Here is a 24342-nt window from a genome sequence, read left to right as displayed (position 1 = left end):
GGCTGCCAATCATATTACATACTTCAAGGATTTAAGGCAGTGATAGCACAACGCTACCGCTTTCATGACAACTTAGCAATCCAAATGGCAGGCTTAAGGAAATACAAGTGAGTGCCTACTATTTGACCTTTGACGCTATCGCACTTGCCAGTTGAAGATTAGCTAAAGCAAGTGCACATTCGCTGTCTTATCAATGCAAAGTATGACTGCAGCCTATCCGTGCTTGTACATGTGCAAGTAACATGCCTACATTGATTCATGTATCATCGTCAAGTAATTAATGACTTGTGACTTTACAGGAAGTTCCTGGTGATGACCACTTCAAACTCACTCAAGCAAACAATGTGCAATAGCTTAGCTATAATGCAGCGGTTGCAGCGCTCTGCAGAACTCTTCAATTTTTACGAGAGTTTCCACTCCAAAGGAACAAAGAGACACAACTAAACTTTGTGGCACTTTGCCGGTCAGTGGTAGTTCTTCTATTCCAACTCTTGACTTATATCTTTTTCTTCATATCTGTCCATTTGTCCTTTTGTCTCTTGTTCAAAGTCGCCAAATCGACCCACGACCTTAGTAAGTCAACTACACCACCGATTGATTGATGCACAGTACAGATCTACATGTATGTCTCTTAAAACAGACTAATACCAGGTTACATTAGCAACTTCAGAAATGAGTCACAGCAGATTACTATTCTTCAAGATTGCCAATTTTGACCATCTATATCAATTTCTACTATACCTGGCTTGGTTCTAAAGTCTCTAGCGTAAACGGGGTATACATGCATCAGAATTACCACTACAAAGTTTAAAAGTTAACAACACAATGCTCGACGCTCATCATCTTTATTGCACACAAGATTTGCTCCTTCAAGTATCTAAGCGTGTCAGTGTTGTTGTTGGTGGTGGTGGTGGTAGTAGTGGTGTTATGCACTTTAAAAGCTTCTTGACATGCTCTTTCGTTCCAAGATCAAACATTATTTTCATCTTCTGATCCATCAGTGCTAAAGCATTTACAAGCCACTGCAATTAAAAACCTTCATAATTATATCATGTGGTAAAGAACCTCATGCTGTGGAAGTAGTGGAACAGGAAAATAATTTGAAACTACATATATCCTCACAGTACTGTCATGCTATTATTGTTATTATTCTATATGTTAAAGCAGCATGTTAAAGCAGCAGGATGTTAAAGCAGCATGCGGTGGGGTGTTCGTTAGCATAGCTATCTCCCATAGTACTTCTCAGGACAGTCTTCACAAACTCCAATGAGGAGTTTGCTCTTTCGACAGTAGCTGTTGTTACAGGACAGACCGGAAGTATTCTCAACACTGCTTGTATGTTGGAATAAATGGAAAGAGGAACCATTTGATTGAAGTCAAATTTCATCGAGTGATCTCTATGACCGAGGACGATGCCTTGCCGAGCGTGTAATTCAATACATCGAATAATCGACAGAAGCATAGCACGGTTTTTTTGGACTACTTTCTACAATTCGGTTGTCAGCATATGATTAGAGTGACGACTAGGTGTACGGTATGCTCTGAGAAACTCTGACAGCTTGGCCTCTGAGCACAAATGATACTGTACGCCAGCATGCTTACTGAGCATTTCTTTGCCATATTTCCAATCAGTTAGCGGCTTTACAGTCAGTGTGTCAGCTCTTTTGGCATCAGGATTCTGTGGTTGGCAAGGAAAGAACACACATGCCACACAAAAAATACCTTGGCAGTACTGGGAATATGCAATGAAAGGAAAACAAGTGAACCATGAACGATTCAGACGTTGAACGGCTTCCCCGCCTTTGCGACGTTTATCCACGTACGCTCTTGATGGCAAAATGCAGTCTGAAGCCGAGACTCTGCTCTGTATGACAGAGAACTTTCAGCATCAGCTGGGTTTTACCAACCGAAATCACAGACATTTCTAAGCTCTGTAAATGTCGTTGTCTGCAAGAAATAATAGTGAAGTCATAAAGTTCAAACCTAAAGAGTCTGGACTTTTGAGGCTAACTCTACGCACAGCTCTGACTCACTCATGACTGGGCTACAGTACTGTACCATAGTAGTAGTAGTAGCTACTACGTACTCAGCAGATGCCGTTCAACGCAAACAGCCTCTCCATTTTCACATGTTGTGTTGATGGTAATGGACCCAACTTGTTCTTTTTGTCCTATTTCAGCAACTTCAGCAGAAATGTTTCCAGCATCAGAAGCCAAGGAAGAACACCAGAACTCACCAATTTGCTCCTGGTCAGAGTCACGAACAGGCTGAGGAGTCTCTTCAAGAGGACAAGGTGCACCATCAAATTACGGCTTTGAAGAAGTTGAGAATGAAAGTTTTCTTCCATGTACGTGCATGTGCAAAACTTGGCAGCCTTGGATTCGTAAGACCCGAGATACAACTCCTGACGCAGCGCGTCGGTGCACCCCCTCTCTAGATCCGCCACTGACTCCCATGCTAATACAAGTTAACGTTTAATAAGTACTAGTTGCCACAACTCCATTCGCACAACAAGCTTTTACCTAAGTCTGTCAGAAAGAAATAGAAAGGCTGAGTTCAAGACGTGTCATATGATCACTGCCATCTTAGATGATGATGTAAAAGTGTCTTACAGTACCGGCAATAAGTAACCTAACATTTTTATGGTATCTATGGTATTGCGTATCGCGTATCGTATCGTATTGCGTATCATATATCGTACCATCTGGTATCTTATCTTAATTGTATCATATATCATATTGCGTATCGTATATCCTATGGATGGTATCTTATCTTAATTGTATGGTATCATCTTTTATCTTATCCTATCCTACATGGTATCTTTTATGGTATCGTATGATATCGTATTGTATCGTATCCTATCCTATCCTATCGTATCCTATCGTATCGTATCGTATCGTATCGTATCGTATCCTATCGTGTGGTATCGTATCGTATCGTATCGTATCGTATCGTATCGCTGTCAGCTTACTTATTGCCGGTACTGTACCTTTGTGCATGTCTCACAGTGGCGGAAGAAGACAATAGAAACTATCCTTCCATATAACTTTGAACCTGTTCGAAATGCTGGAGATGTCAAAAGTGTGTCTAGCACTAGTACATCTCTTGTCCCTAATATGCATACGGAACAAATAAAAAAGTTTTGGTCATTCGGTCACCAAGAAGAATAGTTTCCATCGTCTTCTTCAGCTCCTGCGAGACATGCTCGAAAAGGTAAGACCCCAACGTTGCCTTCTTGTTTCTCCCTTCCTTACAGGCTTAGGCAAAAACTTGTTGTGCTAATGGAGTTATGGCAACTGAAACTACTTTGTGCAAACATTAACTTGTATAAGTGTGGAGGAGTTCTACTTGAAAAGGTTTGATGTAGATGTGTATCAGTAGCAGTGCTCTCCCCAAGGTTTTGCCCCTCCTGGAAATGCTAATTAAGCTATGACAGCAATGCTAATAAAGCTATGACATCATATAATAAAGCTGACATCACTTTAGACTTTTACATGTTGAGATTGATATGGCCAATAAACAGTCATAAGTAACCTTCTACTACTAAACTAGAACAGGAACAACACCCTTACAATCTGCAGCTTGTTATGGTCTAAAAGAAAAGAACAATCTTTGTAGAAGTTAGGTGTTAAAGCATTCTCCTCTTCTGTAACAGCATTCCAACTGTGATAAAACACAGATGTATGCCAGGGTGCTATGCTACTGGAGACAGTACCCTATCTACATTACAGAGTAATGCTCTAATTCAACACCAATTTAGGTCTGTACACTTTATGAATGGTTGCATGTATACCATAGTATGTGACACGAGCTATACGCTATTCCCTCACTTAAAAACATGCCTTTATACCTCAAGGTATAAAAGCAGTTTGCAAAACTTTCTAACAACAAGGCCTTCTAAATGAAATAATGATATATATGGATGAGAACAAACATTATTATTCAAACTACAGTATTATTTAAACAAACCTTATGTCAAACATAATACAACAAATTACTCTTGCCTTTGATAGTGTTAAATTTCTTCTTATGTAATAACACCAACCTGTTCATTGACCCATATATGTTGTCTCCAGTCACAATGAGGTATGGAAAAAATGTGAGAAACCAAAACAAGTACCCACATATCATCCCCAATCTTGCTGATGAGAAGAAAGTGCTGAGCAAGAACATGAATGATATGCCCGATATCACAAATGCAAAAAAGAAGATAAAGACAATAAATCCATCACTTTCTTTAAACACTTTCCCAACAGATGCAATAATAGTTGTGATAATAATTGGAACAAGAAGAAATGAAAGTTCCTTGATAAACCATGCTGTCCAGTGAACCCAGTTAGCTAATCCCATCACTTTCATTGTCTCCTTCAAACGTTCTTGCTTCTCATAAACCAACTCCTACACCACAAAGCATCGTTAACACATGATAGTATGTGCAGCAAAATAACTTTTAAGTAATAAATAGATAAGCTACCAAATATTTAATAAATATTATGGCTTATGCATTGCTAAAGCCAAAAATTTGGTCTGGCATGTGTACCATGTAGTACAAAATAATTAAGGCATGTAAGATAAAACCATGTAGTACAAAATAATTAAGGTGTGTAAGATAAAAGTAGCTACAAAGACCAACATATTACTTCTTAACAGAAGAAAGTATACGTCCATTAATGTGCACCTGAATTTCCCCTTGTTATGCCTTTTTAAGATTCCATAATAAGAAAGTCTCTTCCCCAAATTGTTCGAAGAGACTAACATGTGCTTCGTTCTTTCCCACCAATGGAACTGCTGAATGTATTAAATTATAGTTTTAGTGGGGTTGATAGCTGTTGCAGAGTTCCCGAAGACGGATGCAGCACCTTACGAGAAAGGACGCATAGACTGCTCAACGGTTGACCATGCCGTATATTGTAAATGCAATCTTAATCAACTTCCACTCGCTACCGCTACCCAGCCAAATCTAACTCAATCAGAATCAATACCACTTCTTATACTACCCTAGCTCAGTCAAACACAATACCCGTCCAATGACCAATCACAATCATCGATGTATATGTCATATGTCTCTATGTCACAACTCCCTCCTCTAGACAAGATTTGCTTTCAGCACATCGTCGTACTCACGTAGTAGACATCGACGTTATCCCATGCGGCTGAGAAAATCAGCCTTGTTCTCCATCCCTTTTACCATTTCAATCTTTATGTGGTAATTCTGTAAATATAGCGCCCAACGCATCACTCGATCGTTCAGAAATCTTGCTTGCTTGAGGTATGTTAGAGGCTGGTAATCTGTTTGAAGGAAAAATTCTCTTCAATACAAAAATGTTCTTAACCTCTTCACACTCCAGACGATCGCCAAACATTCTCTATCAATTGTTGAGAAGCGTTTCTCCCTTTCAGTTAGCTTCTTGCTGATGTAGGTGACTGAAAATATCTTGCCCCCATGTTGCTGCATGAGCACAGCCCCGATGCCTATCTCAGGAGCATCTGTCTGCAAGAAGAATGGCTTGCTATGATCAGGAAGATGAAGAATTGGGTGACTTGTTATCATAGCCTTCAATGTCGTGTGGGCCTTCTCCTGAGCATCAATCACCCCAGATTACTTGGTTGGGTTGTCACTTCCTAGTAGCATCAGTCAACGGGACAGCTATAGCTGTGCAATTTGGGACAAATTCATGGTAGTACCCGGTCAGGCCAAGAAATGGCCACATATCCTTCTTAGTCAATGGCCTACTGGCATTTCTCACCTTTCGAAGGTTCTCTTCAAGTGGTGCACCTGTTCTGCAACCGACTTGATGACCGACAAAAGAAGTTGTTTCTGCCCCAAATAACAGCCTTAGATGGTCTGACTGTAAATTTGGCCTTAGCCAGTCGTCTCAACAGCTCTTGGAGCGTCGCCACATGACAATCCCACGTAGTTGCATGAACTAAAATGTCATCGACATAATGCTCTATGTTTTCCATTCCTCTTAACAATTCCCTGATACCTCTGGTCAACGTTGCCCCTGAGTTCACCATGCCAAATGGCATATGAAGAAACTCATACACCCCATCTGGTGTGGAAAATGCCGTTTTATGGATGTTGCCAGATGCCACAGATACTTGCCAATAACCCCTACTGAGATCAATCTTTGTGAAGAAACGCGTCATTCTTGAGATTTTGGATGAGGTCCACAATCGGAGTCATGGGCTCCACGTTGCACACTGTCACCTTATTCAATTTTCGATAGTCAACAGACTCGGTTAGTACCATCCTTCTTCCTCACGACAACAACAGGCGACAAATGTGGAGAATGAGATTCCCGTATTATCTACAGCTGCAGCATTTTGATGATGTCTCCCTTGAGTGACTCTCTAATGCTACATGGCACCGCATGTGGCTTGGTCCTGATTGGCTCAGTAGTAGTCAAACTTATCCGATGCTGGATAACGTCAGTTTACCCTGGTAGGTCGGTAAAGACCTGCTGGAACTCTGTCAATATGTCTCGCACCTGACCCTTTATCTCTTTGGTTAAGTTTTCCCCAATGATGACATCCTCCCATGATTCATCAGCCTGGCAAGCACTGAGATCTAGTAGCTCGCTGTCGTTAATCGCATCGTCGGAACCACTTGACTCGTCATCCTCAATGATGGATGAACACACCCTCTCCAAAACAGCACCACCTACCATCATCGGGTTTCTGTTGACAGCCTCAACCACCTCTCCATCCTTGGCTCTCTCCTGATACTTCTTGAGCAAATTAATGTGATAAGTTTTGCTCTTGCCTCTACGTTGATTCGATAATCGCTGACACTACGCTTCACCTCGACTTGGTATGGGCCCTTCCACTGCATGATCAGCTTGTTGCTGTCAGTAGGGCGTAGCAGTAGTACCTTGTCCCCTACCTCAAGACTCCTTTCCTCGGCCTTGCGGACATAGTAACGCTTCTGTCTAACTTGAGCCTTACCTAGCTCTTCTCTTGCAATACGTAACGTCTCCTCAAGCCTCTCCTTCACCTTGAATAAGTATTGGTAGCTAGTTCTCACTTCTGGTGCATCCTCCTCTGTAGTCCAAAGGTGTCGTAGGATTCTCATGGGTCCTCGAACTGTTCTGCCGTAAAGTAGTTCAAACGGAGAAAAACCTGTTGACTCCTGGGGCACCTCTTTGTATGCGAAAGCAGTGGGTTGACATACATGTGCCACTGCCTTGGCTGCTCGCTACATAATCTTCTCAGCATTGTCTTGAGTGACCCATTAAATTTCTCCACCAAACTATTGCACATTGGATGATATGGTGTTGTACGTAGTTGGCATATACTCAGCAGCCTTGAGACCTCCTGCATGCACTCCGACACAAATTGAGTGCCCATGTCGCTAAGGACTTCCTCAGGTACCCCAAAACGGCTATACATATTCACCAGAGCCTTGGCAACTGTCTTGCTGCTCACCTTTTTCAGGGGTATAGCCTCAGGGTACCTCGTGGCATAGTCGACTAACGTCAGAATGTAGCAATGCCTCTCTTCACTGGATGAATGTATCCGACCAAGTAAGTCGGCTGCGACTCTCTTAAATGACTGATCAACAAGAGGCATGTTCTGCAGAGGAGCCCTTGAAACCGATCCCTTCCGTATTGTTCTCTGACAAATGTCACAAGACTGACAAAATCTCGACACGTCAGTGTGTATGGCTGGTCAATAAAAGTCGTTGAGTAACCTGTCAACTGTCTTCCGGATGCCCAAGTGTCCCCCCCCCCATTATTGAGTCGTGTGCAAGCTCTATCACCTGCTTTCGTAATTGCTCCGGTACCACCACCTGCCGAACTGGCTTGCCATTGTTGACATGGAGATGTTTGAACTCTCGACACAGAACTCGATCTTTGACTTCGAACTTAACTTCTTATAGACCCTTCTTCTTGATATCGGTCTTCTTGTAATACTTCTGTAACGAGACATCCTCATCTTGCATTTCCACAATCTTGTCTCGGTTGATCTCGAGCCAATTTTCCACTGGTCGTACATTGAGAGGGGTCGCATCACCTACTCTCTTTGCGCTGGATCTTGTCGTCACCACCTTGGCCATATGCCACTCAGGATCCAGGTCGTCTACTGCCCTTGCGCCTGAGACGTTACCAACTATCACATCATACACAGCATCAGGTGGACAGTGCCGGGACCTCTCCTGTCAAGTACGGTGATTCGATGTGAACAGTGGCCATTGGTACTCTACGAACGGTATTGTCCACCATTTGCATCAATCCATAGTGCCCGGTATACTGGGTATCAATAAACTTCTGCTTCACTATCACCCCACTGCACCCGGTATCTCTCAAAACACGTACCCCTGCAGTACCAATCCTCCCTTCTGACACTGGCATACACTGACCATTCACTGACAATTCCTCACTCACAGCACTGCTTATCAGCGGAACCTTCTTACCATTTGCTAGAAGTAGGTATCCATCATCGGTTGATTCTTCCAGGTCACCCGTTGACACACCATGAGCTTCAGTAGCAGAGTCCAGGCGATCATTCTTTTGCACTACGCAGTTGGACTTGACAGTAGTATTTCCAGCCCTGGGATTGCTCCGGCAGTTCCTTGCCTCATGACCTGCCTTACTACACCTGAAACAGTTCCATTTGGTTTTGCCTCTGCAGTCAATGGCTTTACGACCATATCTGCCACAAACAAAGCACTGGATACCTGATGGCTTAACTGACTTTACCTCGCCTTCACGATGCGTGGCTGATTTACTATCTAGACTGACTTCTCCAGTTGCGTGAAGTTGAGTCACATGAAGTTGTTTGTTGCGCGCCGTTATAAATCGGTCCGCAACTTCGGTCAACTCCTCCAAGCTCTTGAGTGGCTTCTCTCGCAGAAATGCAGCTAAGTCTTGCGGGCAAGCTTCAAGAAACTGCTCTCTCACAAACAAGTCACGCACCTGTGTCGGCAACTTCAGCCAGACTCATCCACTTCTTCACGTAGTTCAGCAAACGCGCGATGAACTGCGACGGACTCTCGTCCCTTTCCGGTCTCTCCTGCCAAAATTTCAGTCTGTAGCCTTCATGAGTCAAATTGTACCATTTAAGCAACGCCTGCTTCAGTTGCTTGTAAACGTCGGTGGCACTATCCGGCAATCTCGAATAGACATCAAGCGCTCTGCCCGTCAACAGTGTGCTCAAGTAGGACGCCCGCTCTGTTTCCTTCCATCCACTATTGGTAGCAAACCTCTCAAACCGTCGTAAATAGTTATCTAACTCGTCTGTACCATCTGCGAATACAGGAAGCTTCGGTACCTTGGGATTCAGTCCTCGGGCACCGCCCTCGCTTATTCTAACTCCATGCGCACTCGCCTCTAATTCGAGTCGCATCATCTCCATCTCGTGTCTTCGCCGTGCTTCTTCCGCACTGGCTCTTTGTGCTTCTTCTTGACGTCGGCGCTCCTCGTGTTCGAGTTTGCGTTCTTCGCGTTCAATCGCCTGTTGCTGTAAAACAAACGCCGCTAAGTCCTCACCTTTCAGGCCAAGCTTCTCGCCGGCATCAATAAGACGATCCATTCAACCGGCCACTCACAGCTACTTGTGGCTACAATCCTCTGGAATGACCTCGCAGTCTCTTCTGTTCCTCCTCGATTTGCTGGTCGCTCTTCTTGCTGGGACTCACTCTCCCGGACAGGCCCCCAAATGTTGCAGACTTCCCGAAGACGGACGCAGCACCTTACGAGAGAGGACGCGTAGACTGCTCAACGGTTGACTGTGCCGTATATTGTAAACGCAGTCTTAATCAACTTCCACTCGCTACCGCTACCCAGTCAAATCTAACTCAATCAGAATCAATACCGCTCCAATGACCAATCACAATCACCGATGTATGTCACATGTCTCTACGTCACAATGGTTCATTGAGGTGTCAAAAAAGCTTTGTGTGAGGTTTCTCAAAGTGTTACAGTCCAATAAACCAATAAAAGCTATTACAATCCAATAAAAGTTCAAAAACTGAAGCCTCCCAAAGGCCCAAACTCTGACTGGTATAGTAGATTGAAGCCATGAAATATTTTGACCTGACCCCTGAGATCTTAAGCCTGGTTCACAATATTGATGCCAACAACAGAAATGAAATCCTATTCCAGTGTCAGCATCAACATCAAAGAATGCACCTTCCATCGAGGCAGTGTCTATGAAGTTTGACGCTCAGCTGAGCATCAGGATCATATTGTGAACCAGGCTTTCTGCAAGATTTCCAGTGACAGGTACAAGAAAACCACACTTACAGCACAAATTACATCCACGTTTGTCAAACTAGAAGCAGTTAAGACAATCCGTCTCAAAGTATGTTCTAGGTTTACATACTGCCATCTAGCGTTGTCAGAAGAACAAGACTAATGGCACACTGGACAATGACATATAGCATTGTCGTACACAAAGACGATCTCAAAGACGATCTCGAATAAAAGCCACAAATCGAAAACCTCATACTGCGTACAAGCTGGTTGCATAAAGAAGCCAAGCTTTTTTCAAAACGTTCAACACGTGTACAAGTGACCATCTACGTGCCCATATCTAGGTGTGTGCATGTAGCATTCAATGACACCAACAATGATCATAAAGAAAAAGCAGATGCTCTTTAAACTTGCATCTCATGTAGTCATGTCTATATATTTTAACAAAATGTTGCTTTTTAAGTGGTCTATGTGGTTGTCATGTCTATACCAAATGGCATAAAAGCTTGTCTTGAATACGTAGATCTCGGGATTCTGAGCACATACAAGTATGTACCAAGAGCATATGGAGACAACCGGTAAATAGAGATGGGGTACATGTAATGTAGTTATGATTATCGAACCCCAAAACTGACAAGTTCCGCATTGTGATGTGTAAAGCGCCCTCCTAGACCCGCCTCGTTTTGACATAATCAGATAAGGTAAATGTTTAATTGGATTCTTTTAGAATCAACATATACTAATTTAATTAGCTGTCTCTGTAATAACAGTTGTTCTTTGAGTCTACTGTTCTCTTGTGTAGCTATGAAGACAACAAACTTTATATTTTAATTAAAATTTACAAAGTTGTTTGAGGCAAGCAACTAATTCTTTGCATACTTTTTAGTTCTTTGCCTAGAGGGCCTGGGATGTTTGGTGTGATGGTAAGACCAATTAGGGGGATGACTGCCATATGGTATGAACTTGATTGCAATACAAGTACTCAAAAAGCAACAGTGGTTGTCATGCACCGCCCACAATTGCGTCGTTAGCAACTGCAGTTTCCCCTCTAGCACCACTAAACGTTTTTAATTTGGGGTGTAGCTACAGCAGAATATTAGACAGCTTTAGAGAACTAACAATGAACAGGTTAACAATAGAAATAAATGAGGAAGACTTGTCAGAACTGCGACAAGATTCTCCATAGAGACCGAAAAAATGATAACAATGACTAGCACAACAAGCTTGATTCTTGTTGCTATTTTGTTGGGAGCATCTAGGCGAATCTAAGACGTGTCATTGTAGCGGAGTAAGTAGCGGTCTGTAGATATGTTGCCCCTCCCAATCACGTGTTCTCAACTGATTATGCGAATCAAATATCTATTGCTCGAGCTCTGAAAGTTTCTCACAGGCTTTAACGGACTTATTAGTTTGACGCGTATTCCAAGTTGTGATATACTGCAATGTGTAAGTCATACTAATCCTTGACCTAAAACTCCTCCTCTTTTTAGCACAATGATTGTGTTAAGTCATTGTAAGAATGTGCACACGCTAGATTAGTTTGGCGAAAATGAGTGCTCCATTACTGAAAGACAACGTAGCTGCAAGTCTACTTCCCCATGATGCTCCATCAGAGTTAATTCTCGTTCGTGTCAGTGGCGATGGCAACTGCCTCTTTCATGCCTTGAAAGTGGCATTGGCTGCAACCGAAAAATGTTTGCAAGTGCCAACGGTTAGTGATCTTCGAAGAAACTGCGCCGACAAACTGGAAAAAAAACGGAGCAATTTACACAGCCCTTATTGTAAGGCAAGCCCTTAGTGTCAGTATCAGGGATGATGGTGACAAGTTGCATCCAGGATCATTAGTTAGTACAGTCATGTCTATTGAATGCTGCTTTGACAGCTTTGACAAGTGTAGCGGTAAAAAGCGTACTGTTGTAATCTTTAAAAGGCGTTTTCTTTTCTTTTAACAGGTAATGGCATCTGATTCCCGGTAGAAGTTGTCCAAAAGCGTTGCAACAAATCAAAATAAGTTTTAGGTTTGGTACACATCAGTAGAACACTGGGTATATAGACAGGTCTATATACACTATCTCTAATAAGACTGTCAAGCAAGTTTGATTGGCTTCTAGACTAAATGCGTCCCGCTAAAAAATTGTGTGGGGGTGTGGTCATGAGAATTTCCGCCGTACCTTACAAAAATCCTGGGGACAACCCTGTTAATAGTGCATGAACTGGCTACTGGTGACTAAGAATTCATAACTGATTTGTTATTTAAAGGTAAGTCATCGCAATGACTAAAGTAGTCACCCTATAGATACTTTATAGTCTTATTGTTTATTAACATGGTACAATTAACCATACAACAATTTTGTCACTCACTGTTACAGCATCATGTTAACAAAGCCTATACCTTAACGACTTGACCTGCTGTGTATATAAATGCAAACATCAGCAAGAGAGGAAGAAAAAGACGAGCAAGGTCTGAAAATGCATCAGCAGGATATGACGGAAAAGGAAATTGCTATAAAACAAGACTAGGCATCATATCTCCATATAAATTGTGATATGTTATATCTTACACGTAGAGTCACAGGAATGAGATTAGTTGGTAAATTTCCACTCATATTCTGCGTCTTCCATGCCGTTACAGCCTGCTCAATAGCAAACTGCAGTTGCACAAATCCCCGCAAATACTGTCTTCGAAGTAAAACACAATGACTTCCCTTCTCATGACAACTACTAAAGTCAGAACTCACTGATCTTTTCTTGGTCCTGGTTGTTGAAACAGTGGGTAAACCCTGTCTGTCTTCCATGAATTCTCTTCTCCACGATCATGAGGTAAGCGGACTGTATACTCCACCCTATTGCCAACTGCCTTGCCACAATTAGAATCAAATACAGCAACTACAAAAAAACAAATTATTGTCGTGCCACAGCTCGGTATTACTACAAAAGCCTACACACCACCAATATAATGAAAGTCCTCTTGCAACTCATCTTCCTGTGCAGCAAGCACTGCTTCTTGTTCAGTCATGAATCCCTTAGCTTCCACTGTATTCTTGGCACCAAGAGTTTCAGCAGCCATCTCCATAATCCAATCAACTACACAGATAACAGCATACAGTTCAGCTCTAATCAACATCTAAAAGTGACATAACATATAACATTATTTACTAAGGGTCATCCATTTTCCAGCACTTTCACATGTGTACAAACTGTATGGATTTTGGTACTTGCCTCTCCTTCCCTGAAAGCATATGCTAAATGCTGTTTACCTTCGGAGACAATTATAAATTAAGTAAGCATGCTCGTCTAGCACATCGCATTCCTACCACTATAGGTTTAAGTTAAAGGCTATGGAGTAAGTTCTAAGTCTATAGCAAGAGACAAAATTAGATGGTACAGACACACAAACTATACCAATCATATAGCAACAGACATATGCACAGCAACAGTTTAGAAGGCACAATTAGGCTGCGCGTCAAAGAACATCCAGCCTGCAAAACTAGAACGTTGCAGCTTAAAGGGTAACTGAAACGCAAAAATCAAAATTTCTTTATGTTGGAAATCGATAGTTCTAAAGTCTGTCCATGCTGACTTCTCCCTCGGTAAATTCTGAATAACTTTTGACAGCAAGGTCCTACAGACACGCTAAACACTTCATTTTAGAGCTCATGGTCAAGCAGTTCTTTGGGTGTGCATTGCAGATGAACTTCTGCCAACCTTGTTATGCAAATTGTTTACCTAGCTACTCCAAGCCTTCAATTGACAGACAAACAGCCCTTAAGCTAATTACTAATTGCTCATTGGATAAATGCTGGAAACATCTGGCCACACAAGAACCACACAAGATTGGGGGGGGGGGGGAAGACAGAGTAGACAGACTTTTAAGTTAAGTCTTCGCTGAGAAATAGTAAGTCAAAGCTGCTTCCAGTTGTTCAAGTTCCGGTAACATGTTATAACGGACTTGGTGTAGTGTACACGTCACAGAGGGGAGACGCGTGTGCATCTGTATAGTCAGCGGCCTGTAAAAATGACTACATCTGCATATCCAAGGCAACGTTGCTAGGGTGGAAGCAATGGCAGCAACAGTTATTCTTCTGAAGAGCCCTCTGGAGGTTCTTATGTGATGATAACGATCCGTCATCACCTGAATTGCAGGATGAAGAAGATCTGCTGGGAGCCATTATAGTAACTAGACCACACAGGTTCGAGTTCAGCAACAGTGTCTCTGAAGCTTTGAGATCGCCTGCTGCCTTGAAAGCAGACGAGGAAGAGGACAGGCTATCCGTTAGCCTGTCACTATCGCAAATACAAGTAGACGCAGTAAACGTAATCGATGCACAATAATGGCACAGTGTACTGGTGAGTTCATGCAAAACTTGAGCTATTGCTGTGAGCAAGAAAAAAATTCGAATTTAGAGCTCGAAATAAAGGCCAAACATCAGACAATGTCTGGTCAATATTGGTATTCGTCCGGGCAACTGAATCTATGCGCGGACATCCTAGTCCGGTCAATCAATCTGAACTGTAGCCAAGGAATCTTGGGTTTGTTAACCAATGTGAGCTTAAAACAAGCTACAGCAAACTGTCGAGCATGTAGCTTTTAGATGGCTACGCGAGACTAGCAGTCCTGTGCCTGCTCACAAGTGGTTACAGGTCAAGGTAACACGTTTAAGTCTTTAGGTGTTTTACAATAACAAACAGCTGGTTAGGTGTTGTGTTAACATGTGGTTGGGTTGAATTCATTTTTCTGGCAGTTGTAAGTCTTGAATGTGCCTAGGTAAGGCAGCCATCCCAGTCCTTTGGCCAGCCATCCGTTGAGTGTAGTCCTGCAACTAGGCCACTGCTCATCTCTTTCTATGCAATTATAGCATGCTTTACCCCTTGGCATAGTTTCACATACTGATGCTAGGTGACATGGGCTATCACAAATCAATTAGTCTAGCTTCCTAACTTTTACTTGTCTTTCGTTTTTTGATGGCTGCATTTGAGTTTCCGACGATTGATTTACGTTCCTTCAGAGTGGACAACATTGCAGCATCAATTCTGCCGAAAGAAGCACGTCTGGTTACCTACCAGTAATGGTGAAAGGATGGAAATTTGCTCTTCTGGACAGCAGACACTTTCGCATTTGGAGAAGAGAACAAACATAAATAGTTAATGAAAACGCCGAGTATTATGCTGATCAGTTTCTAAGTGTTTGTGTTCATTGCATTATAATAGTACAATCATTTATGCAAACAGTAAAAGAGTGCCCAGGTGTTAAAATTAATTCAAGTTACCTGAAACAACCTTGCTATCCCAGTAAGGCACTGGGTTTTATGCCCAAAATGGCACCTACTAATCTGGTTGCTAGGGCTAAAAGAGGTACATGTAGTGTACATGTGCATGATGCTGCATCGTGAAGTCCACAGAGCAGTGACAACAGCTCTTTATGTGTACGGATACATTATGAATATATTATGCATATATAATTATAATATATATATAATTATGTTATATATGCTATATATTATACTATATGTTACAGACTCTTGCACAATTATAAATCCACCCTACTCACGTGAAAGATAAAATGTGTGAATGGTGTAAAATGATACCAGGAGTTCCTTTCATGATTACTTTGAACTACCAACATATAGCAGTACTTGTGTTCTTACAGTTAGAGCTACAACTAAATAATTTTGTTCGTCTTTCACTAAAGAAATCAAAGTGAGTTTGTCTGGCAGTAAGCCACAAATGTCCAATCCAAACAATTTCCTTGATACGCTTTCTACTTCTGTGAGAACCTAACATTAAATTCATCGTCAAGTTGCTAGAAATTGCCGTTTTGTCTTTGTTTGGCAGCAAATGAGCAAATTGTTTATGATGTAACAAACTCATTCTTATGATCTGTAATTGTTTAAAAAACCAAACAAAAGCACTAAATCTATGCACTAATTATTACAAGACGCAAAACTGTTGGCTTCAATGTTATTTCTTACTGCATAATGTAGAAATTCCTATATTCGTTACTTCCGGTTATATTCTGTGATGGCTCAGAATAGTGCAAGTTGAGACAATTGTCCTGTTCTTATACGCTGTTGGAGCTCACAGAGCGGCGAACATCGGCAACCCTACAGTTCAGTTATCATTTCGTTTCAATTTCCATCCTTGAATCGATTCTTTGCGTTGTTCGTGTGTAACCATGCCTCAAGGAAAGCAGTGCAGCCCCAAGACTCTACAAGAAATCGAAGTCCATCTTGAGAACGAGTTGTCAGAACGTGAAGTGGCAGGAACTGTAGGAGTCTCTCTTGAAGTGATTCAGAATGTCATCAGACGCCTTCAAAACGGCAGCAGTGACTACAAAGAAGACCAGGCCGAGGTAGAAAAACAACAACTCGAACTGACCGACATATCGAATTTGCTGTTCTTCGAGATCGCCAAGTCACTCTGCGAGAGCTTCAAGCAGACTTGACTGTCGTGACTGGCCAGCCTGTGTCACATTCCCTCGCTAGTAGACTCCTGTCAGAGAAAGGTCTCAACTCTCGATGACCTCACAAAAATCCAGTGTTTGCGACGAGAGAATGGCTTCGTGCTAATGACGTCACTGTTCTTAGTGGCCGTCTCGATCTCCAGACGCCAATCCAATAGAACATCTGTGGCTCTGGCTGAAAGTGAGGGTAAATCGTCTGCACCCTCGACCAGCAGCCAATCTCTGGACGGCAGTGCAAGACAGCGTGGGCGTCAATTCCTGTTGATCTTGTACAGACTTTAGTTGACAGTCTTCCGTGTCGCGTAGAAGCGATACGCAGAGCTAAAGGCGGTTGGACGAAATGCTAGATAGTACTGTGTAAATATTAACGAGTTCTTGCTTAGAAACTAATTACACTAAACGCCACAAATTTGTTTACTAGGATAAAATATTCACTTTACAGCACATGCGCAGACAAGATTTAGGAAGATAATGATGTTTTTCCCCAACTTCGCAACTTTACATTCTCTAGTCAAGGTGTGAAGGGGTTTGAATCTAGACTCAGATAAACAGCAAATAATTTTGTAATGAAAATATAACTTAGAAGCTTCTCTGTGACTGACTAGGCTGTCAAAACACAATGAAATGTACAACAGGTAGGGTGGATTTATAATTATGCAAGAGACAGTATATTATGATATTGCACATTTTGTGAACATCCGATCAAATTTGGCAGAAGACTGGCCAAAAGCTACTTTGGTCGGAGTTTATGTCTGGCCAACTTTTTTCCTTATTTCGAGCACTGGAATTCACGTTGACACAAGGTCTGAGTTCACTGTACAGTAGTATACTGTAATGCATACGACTGCATCCACTACACATGACGATCAACCACCTAGAAACGCAAGTCTATAGATAGTCATCAAGAGTCTGACCTCTCCTAGCCATTTGCAGTACTTTTAGTCATGCACGGAAGTCTTCCCTAACCTCACTTTCCCGCTTCTCAAATGTGGCTCTCCTTTTTCTTTTGCGAAGGTTCCAGAGTGCTACTATCTTGAAGTGTAGAGGCAGGTAGACGGAAAATGATGGCCTCAATTTCGCTCTTCTACAACCCAGACCAAGCTCTTGAATAGACCTGGCTGCACGTATCTCAAAGCAATCAGGCTAAAAGTGGCTACTACAAACTCCTGTCCACTCAGTAGGACGCGTTGTACTCAGTAGTAGTCGCCCAGACGACACAAACGTTTCTGCAATTGTCCTTCTTATTTGCAATTCCCAATCATTCTTAGCTTGGGGATCTTCGGAAATCGAAACACGCGTGTGTATGACTTGCACTAATTGGTGCATCCTGCAGCTACACAACACCGAACCATTCTTTTGCCACAGATTCCTTTTACAATACACGCTAGCATAGAGTCTCCCTTTTGTGACGTGTACACTACACCATGCACGTTATAACGCGTTACCGGAACTTGAAGAACTGGAAGCAACTTTGACCTGCTATATCTCAGCGAAGACGTACCTTAAAAATCTAAAACTATTTTTCCTGTCATGTATGCAACTATCACTTTCCAACATAAAAAGAATTTTTGATTTTTGCATTGCAGTTACCCTTTAAAAATAAAAACATCAACTGTCTTCCAGTCTAATTTTTTTCACTTTCTCATTACTTTCATACCCTCACATACCGTTCTAGAGCTTCATATACAGTGTACAGTGTAACACGTTGCCAGGAGGTGTGTTCATGCTGGGTGATTCAGCATATCCTCTGGAAACATAGCTCATGACACCTTTTTCATAAGACAGTGTTCTAACCAGGCTTGTAGCAAGATGTAAGCGGTGTATCAAACCTGGCATCTATTCAACATGAATCCAGTTACGAAAAATATATGTCCAGATAACAGAATCTTGGAAGTCACTTGCAGTTACGTACTCACCCGGATAATCCGTTCCCGTATATATATATATATATATATATATATATATATATATATATATATATATATATATATATATAAAGTCACAACTCGTCTGACTCTCGCCATTTCAACCATCCCGTTGGACGTCGTCACTTCAAAGTTGCTGACATCGCGAGAAACAGGTGAATCAAACGTGGCAGAAATTCGATTCGCCTACACGGGCAAACGAAGGGTAGGTGTTTTTCAAGGCCAGGATATACGCAAAAATATCTTCCCTTTTCTGACGTCGCCCACGATAAACGACATGCTCTGTGCGTACAGTCCAACGTCAGGAAAAGGCAGCTTAAATTCGGTAAAGATCCAATATGCCGTTACAGAGATATTCGCACATGAGTGGAGGCAAGTTCCATCAGCAGGAAATCGAGTTGTCGCGAGAGAAGTCCAGAAGACGATGACAGCTTCACTTTCGACCTCTATTGATTCGGCATGCGCGAGCCAAATTCAGTGGTGATTAGGCTTGCTGTTGTGGAGATCCTTTCGTACAAACAGATGCGTGCACACACGCACGCACACACACGCACACACACACACACACACACACACACACACACACACACACACACACACACCTCCTTCATGTATATATAGACCTTTCAATAAATACAACGAAGATATGCATGGCATGGTAGTAATCTGCGGTCTATCGGGAAGTACTGTACACAAACAGCGACTTGTAGTGTGCTCTTCACGTAACATCACGTCCCAGCACGTTGTGGCTTGTATTCTGCACCTGTGAATGGCAGTAACCGACACCTTCTAGTCAAGAGAGCTGTACTTCAAGTAACTCCTCAACAATGAATTCAACATCGTATGTGTCGAACCAGCTGCATGGTCGACAACTTCATTGGTACACAATAGACACATACCAATCGCCTCTGCAACTCCATTAGTAAAGAAGTGTTTATTATATAGCATCCCATACGCATTATCTGAAGATACAACATGCAGAGGTAGAACAGAAATGACAAAAGCGTAGCTACAACGAACACAAAAGTACCTCTAGCAGAGCAATGCAACACGGCATTCTAAGCGCAGCATGTCTTAGTTGTTCTTCTATTTTACAGCCGTAAGTGCAAAGGTATGCATTTATGAAACTGAACACAAATGCTGGTGCTAGTACCAACCGCAGTATTGAGAAGAGGCAGTTCCATCCCAGACCTGTGGAGGCCAATTTTAATTGGCACTACATAGGGTCTGGGAGGCCAAGGCTAAACCCTACTTTCATTAACGGTACAGTACCCTATCTACAATAAAAACATTACCTTCGGAACATGAATTAGAAGAATAGGCAATCTTGTAAGGAGGTTGCAAGTTATCAAGGTCTCCATACTGGTCAGTCAATGAATGCTCATCAAAAGTAGCTAAAAGTCACATCCAGCTACTAGTCAACAAATCATTATCGTCACCAAAAACACTTACAAAAGCACTTCTCTCCTGAATTTCCGGCACTGGAATCAATCACAAACCTGGAAAATTACGATGGAATCACAACGTATCGATATCGACCGCATGGGTAAACTACAATGCACTCACCGAATCAGAGCTAGCACCAGCATAGCAAGTATAGGCAAGCTTATTTCAACAATTGTACCAAAAGGACGTCGAAACTACGATAAAACAACATACGCCGGCACAACATAGTGACAACGACAATACCTCGTAAGTGCGCAGCTTTCTTACCTGCAAGATGTAGTTCTTCCACAAAAGAAGTCGCAGTTGACGCAACCGCGCCATTCTGACGTATCGAGTGTGTTATGTTCTACTAAATGCGCATGCGTCACCTTAGAGAACGCTTACTAACGTGCGCACTTTGAAGGTGGAGCAACGTCGAAATCCCGTACTTGATTAGCCTCGGTCTCCCAGACCCGTGTAACGCCGATTCAAAATCGTCCTCCATGGGTCTGGGATGGTACCGCCTCTTCTCAATATATTGCGGTTGGTCCTAGGACCAGCATTAGTGTTCAGTTTCACAAATGCATACCTTTCCAATAACGGCCGTAATACAAGAACGACGAAGACACGTCCCGCTAGAACACCGTGTCGCGTCCTGCTGCACGGGTACCTTTGTGTTTACAGTAGCTACGGTTTTATCATTTGTGTGTTAGTAGGGAACGCGAACGGGACGTTAGGAAACACTTTCTTTTACTAGTGGTGCCGCGGACGCGATCGGCATGTGTCTGATCGCCGTGAATCCGCTGCGAGCAGCTGCTAGTCGCGCGTGGAGTTTCTAATTCGCGATGAAAATTCGCGATGCGCGCATCCGCTATGACGCCATCGTCCAGATTCGATGTGACTTGCCGCGAAATCGCGACAAAACTTTGCCGTGAATTCTCTGCAAGACTTTGTCTATAGCTAGTAGACGTGATCATGAAGTCGTTGAGCATACAGCTGGCTGGCTAGTAAGCATCGGTTCGAACAAACGGCTTTACTAGGTGTCGTTACTGCCCGTTGACAGGCGCAGTTACTGCCGTTGACAGGCGCAGAATACAAACCACGACGTGTAGGGACGTGAGTTTGCGTGAAGAGCGCACTACAAGTCGTCGTTTGTGTACAGTACGTGTAGTCTTTGGTAGACAGCAGATATGCATGAGATGTCTTCGTTGATTACAGCTGTAATTGAGAAGGTATGCATTATGAAACTGAACACTAATGCTGATCCTAGGACCAACCGCAATATATTGAGAAGAGGTGGTACCATCCCAGACCCGTGGACGACGATTTTCAATCGGCGCTACACGGGTCTGGAAGGCCGAGGCTAGTACTTGATCATGTGGTTTGCCTCATTGCAAGCAGTGTTGTAGGGGCAACATACGGCAGTTGCGGTAGTCGTAGTTTTGAGGGCCTGCGAATCGTTCTATTACAATTCCCCTTGTTTTCCCGTAATGGATGCAAGACTAGCACGTATTCGTAGGAACTCGATCCTTGAATGAAAACGGTCAGCAAGGTGTTGCTTTGATTTGACTACTTAGCTTGACCCCGAGTTCTGCTTCTCGTTCCTCTCGAGCACTATCACTGCTGTATCTGTCGACCTGCCTGAGAGTAGCCTCGCCCAGACGCAGTATGGATTGCAGCCCCGGATGGGCTGCCATCACCACTACGTCTGGTATGGTACCGCCCTTTGCGGTCACCGTTAATCGTGTCCCTAGGGACATGATTAGTGTCAGTTACAAGTGTACTTTGTCGGTGTAGTAGATTACAGGAAACGACTGTTGCGTGAGATCTTCGCTAATTAGCGTGCAGTACGTAGGCAGCAGTTCAATGCATTGCAGTAGAGGCATATAACGCATTACAGCTTCAACTGAGAACCTGTGTACGCGTTCAAAGGGGTATGGTGCACTGCAAGTGCCATTTCTGATCTTCCATTTCACCGCTACGCTCTCTAAAGTAGCTGCAATCTCTTACAAACGCTTGACAGCGGCCTAAAATCGCAATATCGACAAGTACAGAGGCTAGAACAACGTCAAAGTCCAATCGAAAGCTCAGTTCCTATCTAATAACATTAGTATCACAAGCGCTATAGAATTTGATTACATAATTACTCCCGCCCAGAAAGGCGGTACCATACCAGACGTAGTGGTGATGGCAGCGCATCCGGGGCTGCAATCCACACTGCGTCTGGGGCGAGGCTAGCCTGAGAGGAAAGTCAGCGCTCACGAGGGGGCGGAGCCCGGTCATGGAACCTCATGCGCGCTAAAGGCTGGTGCTTGGGGAGTCCCGGGCTAGCCAGACCGGAGTCGGTCCCAAACGGCGGACAACTTCCAGAGATGATTCCGCCGCTTCAAAGCACCACCTCTCTCTCTCTCTCTCTCTCTCTCTCTCTCTCTCTATATATATATATATATATATATATATATATATATATATATATATATATATAAACAGGCACCTTGAAGTTTTCAGAGACGCCAGTTTGTGTGTTTTTTCTCAACCAGTCACTTATTAGCGTAACGTGAAACAAAACCTGCGTGAACAACGGCTACGCTACTGCACGCAACCTGCTTGGCGACACACACTACTTCCTGTCCACGCTATCCGTATCTATGTGAAAATTCAAGCAAACAAGAAGCAACAAGTGTTCTCGCCCGCGTGCCTCTAGCGTGACGCTCGTGTCACCGGCGCATTGCTGTGCTGTTTGCGTTAGCCAACGTCCGAGAAAATTGTGCCAGCTCCCTCGCGTCTCTTCTTATCTAGGTACCGTTGGTACGCATCGTTGCGCCAGCGACCCAAACTCCGAATAACTGAGTCTTCCAGCCCTGTGGCTTCAGCCGTAGTCGCCGCTCCAATGCGAAAACTGTGGCCAGAGTACAACTCGCAGTTAAAACGAGGACCGACAGAGACTCCTAAAGGTACGACACTAAGCGTTGGCGTGACAGGGGAGAGCCGTCGCTGAAGATAAAGAGAGGCCCTGTGACGATCCCCTTCTTGCCAAGTACGCCAACAGCGCCGAGACCGGACAAAGCTCATAACCTAACTTTCCCAGGGAAATCAGGGCGCCTCGTCTAAATGTAATGGATCTGTCTTCGCATGCTTGATGGCCACCCGGACCATTTGGGGCTTCCCTTGAGTCCACTGACACGTCCGCTGGAGTCAGGTGACATGACGGGTCAAAACTTTTATTGAGTCGACCGTGAACTCTCAGCACGCAGAAAACCAAAGAAACCGAGACAACAGGCCGCCCACAGCATTACCGCATCGTATGTGATACCTGATGCGGACCAATGGCGACGCAGCGCGCGAAGAATGTCCGGCGTTATTGAAGGCCGAGGGCGTGCCGCCCGCTCACCCCGAATTCTTCTTATTCCGGGAAGTACGTAGACAAGCCGGGGAAGCTAGAGGACGTGCGAAAACGTCGCCTCGCCTCCGACAAATTAGGAGATGGCGTACGGCAGAGAGATACCCTTTGATGGTGCTGTAAGCCAGGTGACACGTTTCCAGGTAAGCTACAAAGTGACAAAGCGTCTCCTCGAATACTGCATACAGAGAAGCCCCCGACGCTTGACAGAAGTCTAAGAAACGGCGTTGGCCGCTTCTGTAGACCTTAGCCGTGCTGGTGGCCATGCCTGCTTCAAACAATCGAGAAACAGCAGTTCTCCAGCTGGACGTCCAGTCTCCCTTGTTGTCTTCTAGAAGCGCTATCCAGACCTTCGGCACCTAGCAAGCCACCATCGACAGCTGCGGACACACATCCAACATCGTAGAGATTAGATTGCGTGAAATAGCGTCTGCCACTATGTTCTCTGTGCCTGGAATGTGCTCAGCGGTAAACGTAAACTGGAGCTCGGTCGCCACGAAATGCAGTAGCCGGATGTGGCGCATTACCTGATCCCGCGGCAGGATCCTGAGCGCAGTGCGGACACCACTGTGCTGTTGTCCACCTTAAACAGAACGTGTTTGCTTGACCGGCTGCGTCCCCAACAGACTGCCGCTAAGACTACAGGGTAGCTTTTTCGCCGCTACACCCAAACGCTTTGTACCCAATCCCCACTTGAACTGAAGCCACCGGTGCTGCCAAACCGCGCCGCAGCCCCAGCCGCCTGAGGCGTCTGACTCCAAGCACACCGTGGGACGCACCTTGCCTAGGGCCGACAACGAGTCGATACCGTTCCACCGACTGGCAAACGCCGACCACCACGATATGTCTGAACGCATGCACTCCCTTGTTCAAGCGAACAAAATGATGGAGCGCCTTAGGAACCTTGGATAACTCTTGGACAACTCGATTAGACGG

At 43.8% G+C, this 24342-nt stretch overlaps 1 protein-coding gene across 1 annotated transcript; it reads right to left on the bottom strand.

The window, feature by feature from the left end:
* Positions 1-3548: 3548 nt before the first annotated feature.
* Positions 3549-20364, bottom strand: LOC134193494 (phospholipid-transporting ATPase ABCA3-like). The gene is made up of 10 exons (XM_062662321.1): positions 20295-20364; positions 20148-20221; positions 20034-20080; positions 19877-19975; positions 13143-13280; positions 12935-13082; positions 12758-12875; positions 12589-12699; positions 4046-4398; positions 3549-3663 (listed from the first exon to the last, which is right to left on the bottom strand). The coding sequence occupies exons 1-10, from the start codon at positions 20346-20348 to the stop codon at positions 3549-3551; spliced, it is 1257 nt and encodes a 418-aa protein (XP_062518305.1). The 5' UTR covers positions 20349-20364.
* Positions 20365-24342: the final 3978 nt, after the last annotated feature.

This window comes from Corticium candelabrum, chromosome 17 (genome assembly GCF_963422355.1).
Source record: "Corticium candelabrum chromosome 17, ooCorCand1.1, whole genome shotgun sequence".
Taxonomy (NCBI): domain Eukaryota; kingdom Metazoa; phylum Porifera; class Homoscleromorpha; order Homosclerophorida; family Plakinidae; genus Corticium; species Corticium candelabrum.
Note: the sequence above shows the minus strand (reverse complement) of the source record. Positions and strands in the feature narration are given on the sequence as shown.